The sequence below is a fragment of the Pelodiscus sinensis genome, chromosome 11 (genome assembly GCF_052426305.1).
Source record: "Pelodiscus sinensis isolate ZL-2025 chromosome 11, ASM5242630v1, whole genome shotgun sequence".
NCBI lineage: Eukaryota > Metazoa > Chordata > Testudines > Trionychidae > Pelodiscus > Pelodiscus sinensis.
In genome coordinates, this window is record NC_143062.1 from 22,818,421 (window position 1) to 22,824,420 (window position 6,000).

Sequence of the window (6,000 nt, forward strand, 5' to 3'; positions counted from 1 at the left end):
AGCTTTTGTAAGACCCTCTCTGCCTATTTAGGCACATAAACATCTTTCTAAATCTGGGGCTAAGTGCTTACATTGCTTCAGAAAATAGGACATAGACTCCTAAATCTTTGGTGCTTTAGAAAATTCTACCCATACTGCCAAAGATAACCTTTTAAAAATGGGCACCTCCTTTATTATAATGTCACAAATACTCTTTTTCTTAACTTGGTATGTTAGGGCTGGATTGCTACACTGAAAGGTATCACTTTGTCTTCTGAAAATATAAAAATTGATTCTGTAAATTGACAATTTAAGTTGTAGTCACGTGGTCACCAACCGATAGATTACGATCTACCAGTCGATCGCAGGGGCTCTGTGAGTCGATCTTTGGCTCCTTCTGGACAGCGTGCCTGCGCACAACTAATTTTGAATTGGCACTCTTTGCAGAGCAGCTGCTCATGGAGCAGCAACACAGGTGAGTAGCTGTGGTGGAATCTGTTAGGTAGGGAGGGCTGAAACACTCCGGCCAGCTGGCTGTGGGGGAGGAGGCTGCACTGCGCTCCAGCTAATCAGGCTGCTTTCCCTCTGTTCCAGCCCACGTGCACCCCGGGCTGAGCGCCATGGCCAGTCAGCCACTCCTCTTTGCTCCAGCCTAGCTTCACCATGCTCAGTCCTGGGAGGCTGTTCCTCACTCCAGCTGGGCTGGAGCCAAGAGGAAGGGCTTCCAGATCAGCAGGAGCACGACGCAGCCTCCCCAGGCTGAGCACAGGGCAGTTGGGCTGGAGCAAAGAGGAGCAGCTGCCTGGCCAGCTGACCATGGTGTTCAGTCCAGGTGCACCCTTCTCTGTGGGAGGGGGGAGTCGGGGCGTCCCTGCTTTGCGGAGTCGGGGAAAGGAGTCCTGGGACGAGGCGGGTGCATGGGACTCTCTGCTCCCACTGGCACCCTGTCCACTGCTGCAGAACCCTGCCTCTTGCCCCAACCCCAGAACCCTGTCCCTTGCCCCCACTAACACTCTTTCCCAGTACCACATGCCCTGCTCCCACCATCACAGTTGGGGCCACATTAGTGAGGCTTGGGAGGGTGGGGGTTTGGAGGCGGGTTTTTTTTTGTATCTCCCTTGTGTGGCCCCAACTGACCTTTCTGTGGGTCAGTGACCCTTCTCATAAATGAAGACAATGCAGAAACTTTTTGTGTTTGACACTGTCTTTTATTTAAAAATGAAACCTGGTCAACAAACCCCCAATTGGGGCCAAGTCCCCATCTGGCCACAGCATTATAACATTCCTGCACCCCCCAGACTCTAGATCTGAGCATATCATACATTGGAACCCCTTACCCTGAGCCCCTCACATACTCGAACCCAAATCCTGCACCCTCGCATCCACAAGCCTGTGTCTTGCTTAGTAGCCCAACCCTCCATCTGATCCCAACACTCCCCAGCCTGGAGCCCCCTCCCAGAGCCAGCGTCCCCTTCTCCACCTCCACCTACATCCAAATTTCCTCCCAGAGCTTGCACCTCTCACCCCTTCTCACACCCAAATCCCGCATTCCTACCCCAGAGCCCACACATCCTGTCTCAACCCAGTGAGGGTGCAGCTAGACTGCAGGAGTTTTTCCAGGATTCCAGAGATATCCCAGAAAAACTTTTCCGCATCCAGGGATGCGTTTGTTCTTCCGTTTTTTTAGTGGAAGAGCAACATGCTCTTTCGGTAACCCCTATATTCCTCGTTACACGAGGAATAAGGGGACTGCCAAAAGAAGGGGTTTTTCTGACAATTGGTCCAATCTAGACAGGCCAAATGTTGGAAAAACCTCTTCCTACAGAAGAATCCAGGAAAAAAAGTGGCAGTGTAGAGTGTATAAGGACGGAGGATAGCAAGTGATGTTTTAGGAGGAGAATAGAGAGGGCAGGGTTTCAAGAGGGGGTGGAGTTTCAGGGGGAGGAGTGGGGCAGTAGATCTTCGCTTGTTCTGTCATTTAAAAAGTGATCTTGAGTGTAAAAAGATTGGAGACCTCTGTTGTAGTCTAAATACAGCTTGTTTTATTGCCATACTAGAGGTAGGGATGTGTTTTTTCTCATAAATGGTAATTCACCAAAAAGAATCTGCAGAATATTTTTATTTCTGAATGATAGAGCATTTGGCCATGTTAAGTGCCGATGGGAACAGCATTGCCAAGAACAATAGAATTATGTCCCACTTCTTTTGTTGATTGGTTGGATTTTGGAGGAGTGGGACTGGGAAGGGATGGCTGCATGGATTTCAGAACAATACAAGCAAACTTTAAATATTTAAATGCAGCAATTATACAATCTCTCCTTAACCACTGTGAACATAATGAATCCCTTAAATGTGAGCGCTTAAAATCTCAGAAGATTAGAAGACGTCCAGAATCTTGTCATGGATTTCATCCAGAAGTAAGTTTTTATACTGCTTTTTTTCCTCTCCATGGTAAATATATTTTTCTAGGGTAGTTATTTAGAAAACTGTCTTCTAGTGTGACAAGCAATTAAATATTTAGGATATTCTGAACATGGTAGTAAAGGGAAGTTGCTACATGATTGCAAGCAATGCAGACTTTGTCTAGGGGACTTGTACTTCAATTTACAATTAAGTGCTATTTTTGTACATCATGGCATAACATGTAAGAGAACCATGATCTAAGCACAGAATTGGCAGCCAGGAACTTCTGAGATCTTATTCTGGATCTAATACTGACTGCAAGATTCCTTTCTGAAACCAAGCTACTTGGCCATGAGAACAGGTTTTGGTCTATATTAATCAATGATATCAGCATTTCTAGTGTCATACTGATAATTATGTAAATTGCTGATTTGTTTAGCTGGGACTCCAACACCGTGCTTTTAGGAATAACACTTTGCAAAAGTGCTACATACATTACGCACTTAAATATCCACTTTGCTGAGACATGGAAGGGAAATGACTTGCCCAAAGTCACCTAGCAGGCCAGTGACAGAGCCGAGAATAGCTTCTTTATCATCTTTATTTTTCTGTGCTTTGATTATACAAATTTTACTTATTGAATTTACTGTCTATTGCACGTATGCTTGGACAAATATCCCTGAGTCTCCATGAATTTTAATGCTTTTGTCTTAATTCTTCTTTGTTCTTTTCTTTAGGAAAATGCAAGAGAATGTGGGGGTGTTCTAGGCCTTACTGCTAAACCTATTTTTGTTCTTCTTCCACTGCTTTTGGCAATTTTCTCAAGGTGACATTGACTGATGTGTTTACTTGGCATGCTAAATACATGGATAAACTGTGAACTGAGAAATGGTGCAACATAGAAGACAAGAAATATAGTCAAAACATCAGCATTTCATAATTTTAAACTGTTGATGAGATAAACTCTTAAAGATATGTTGAAAAAGGTTTATCTTTTTACTTTGCAAGCCATGCAAATGTGAATTTGCCATATGATAGTCAAAATTCATCAAAAAAGGACTTTAATAGTTATACACAGGTGTCCATTACTTTCTGCTTTGTCCCATTGAAACCAATTTAAAACTATGTACTTTTTAAATAAAGTATATTAAAACCATAATTTCATTGTGTATTTTTTAAATATAGCAACTAAACATATTTCCTGAGCCAGTAATTGAGATATTATAAAAAAAATAAGGGGAGATTTCATATGTGTAGGCTTTGTTAAATTATTTCTGACGTAATGGGAAGATACAGGAAGGGTGTAACGCCTGTTTTAATAAGCAAATCATTAGATGTGAGCATGTCCTTAAATTTAAGTATGTGCTTCAGTTATTTCGCTGAACTGAGATAAAGACAGTGTTCTCTGGTAATGATTTACAGTGAAAATGGAGCTTTTTAAACATAGATGTAAAGTAGGGACCAAAACCCATTTAAAGTCTCTCTGTTCATTTCAACAGGGTTTGGATCTAGCTCTGGCAACACAGGTTGGACCTCTCTAGTACGGCATTCTCAGATCTGATTGATCCCAAACCAGAGAATTTATTGAACCACAGATGGTCACTTTTGTCTAGTTGCATTACCGAGATTTCCACTGATTATTGGGCTCTTAACAAACATTTAGGGGCAAATTAGAGCTAAGTAACAGCACAGAACACTGAGAGCCAGGACTGGTGACTATAAACAAACTTTATGGTAATGCAGGAAACTTGACCACACCCATGATAAATAAACATCTGTCTAACTAAAATCATATCAGACCACGGATATTACCGAACCAGAGAGTGCCAAACTAGAGAGGTTCAACCAGTATACATCCCAAGTGGCAGAATTCAATATTTAACACGTTTTGAAATATATGAAAGCAGCTCGCATGTAACTGACATAAGAGGAGATGATAATGACAGTACATTAGCATTTACATTCTGCTTCACAGCTTCATAATGCTTTTTACATATATTAACTGTAAGGTCAAATTCCTTCTGGTGAAATGGAGAAATTATGACTTGCCCAAGTTGTGCAGTGAGTCAGGATTCTTTTGTCCTAGTACTTTGTTTATTCCTCCTTTAGAATAACTCTACCTCAAACCTATAAATGGAAAACAGATTTAGGGGGACAAAAAGCTTACCCAAGACTTGGATATCTTTGCATGCCTTACTCAGAAACGTACCAGGCTGGATTTCCAGTTGGGCACAGTAGGTACATACCTAGGAGTGCCTTACCTCTCAAACTGTGTACAACACTAAGGTCAGCTGTAGGGGAGGGAATGCTTAAAATGCTGTCTAGAGGTGCATAAGGTGTAAACCCACCCCTGAAAACATATTGTAATGATTCAGATTGAGTCTTCATTCAGGCACTGGAGCCCAGAGTAAACGCTGCTTATTATGGTGAGACTACAGTCGAAATGTTAAAACTGTGTATCATTTGGTAGCAGAGGGAAGCCGGCAGTAAGTATACTTAAAAATTTAGAGCTTTTTCTAGATAAAAGGAGAAGCTTATAAATCCATGAAGTATTAGCAACTTGACCCTTGCAATTTACTAGCAACATTTTGATTGTAAACATGATGGCTGAAGAGCTTGATCTTGGAAAGACAAGAACAGGAATTTAAAGCATAATTGGTCTTTGGAGCTTTCTGCATAAATACAAGGAATCCTATTAAGGAAATAACATAATAAAACATGACCAGTAAAAATACACTATATTAGCTTTACAATTAAATACCGTGGTTCTAAATCTGGTGATAGAATTTCTCACTAGGAAATAAAGAAAGCCATCTTCCCTCGGAACAAATACTGAATTGAATGTAATGTCTGTCTTTTGCTGATAAGAAGAGAGGTTGAGTGTGGGAGAAAAAGGTTGTCTCTCAAATGATACAACCAAGTCAATGGCTTGAAAAACTAAACTTGTACTTGATGGTTGTGGTTAGTTACTTCTAATGTGATAAGAATTGAAATGAAATCCTCATTTCAGGCAGTTTTTTTCTGTAAATGGAAAGGAAGGCAGGAATATTTCTAATTCATATTTTTGTGTTTAATCCTAGCTGATGCCAGTAATGGTTAATGCTATTACAAAGAAAAGATTTTCTTAAGAAATGAACTAAATGAGCAAATTGGTTTCCTGCTGAACCAATGTGAACATTCCTAATAATAATTCATTGTTAATTATGGAAAGTAGCAGGTTAGTTTCATATTCAGGAAAGTGTGCAAGAAATAAGAAAGATTAAAATATGGGCATGTTAAATGAGTATTGCTCAGAAGGAGGAGAGATCTCACTTTATTTTTCTGAGCTTCAGGGGACAGGTGAGTTAGTCTGTGCATGATAAGCCTAAAAACAACAAATAGTCTGGTAGCACTTTAAAGACTAACAAAACATGTAGATGATATCATGAGCTTTCGTGAAGAAGTGGGCTGTGCCCACGAAAGCTCATGATACCATCTACATGTTTTGTTAGTCATTAAAGTGCTACCAGACTATTTGTTGTTTTTTAAGTTCATTTTTCTGAGTTAGGGTGTGTCTAGACTACTGAGTTTTGTCGACAAAAGTGGACTTTTGTCGACAAAACTATACCAGCGTCTACA

The 6,000-nt window shown here is 40.8% G+C and overlaps 1 protein-coding gene across 1 annotated transcript in view; it reads left to right on the forward strand.

Moving 5' to 3' along the window:
• Positions 1 to 3,645, forward strand: part of CACNA2D3 (calcium voltage-gated channel auxiliary subunit alpha2delta 3) — a 758,781-nt gene extending 755,136 nt beyond the window's left edge. Inside the window, exons 36-37 of the mRNA XM_089781194.1 lie at positions 2,314 to 2,396; positions 3,120 to 3,645. Of these exons, the coding sequence (XP_089637320.1) occupies positions 2,314 to 2,396; positions 3,120 to 3,212 (176 nt within the window). The 3' untranslated portion in view covers positions 3,213 to 3,645. The remainder of the gene's footprint in view (positions 1 to 2,313; positions 2,397 to 3,119) is intronic.
• Positions 3,646 to 6,000: the final 2,355 nt, after the last annotated feature.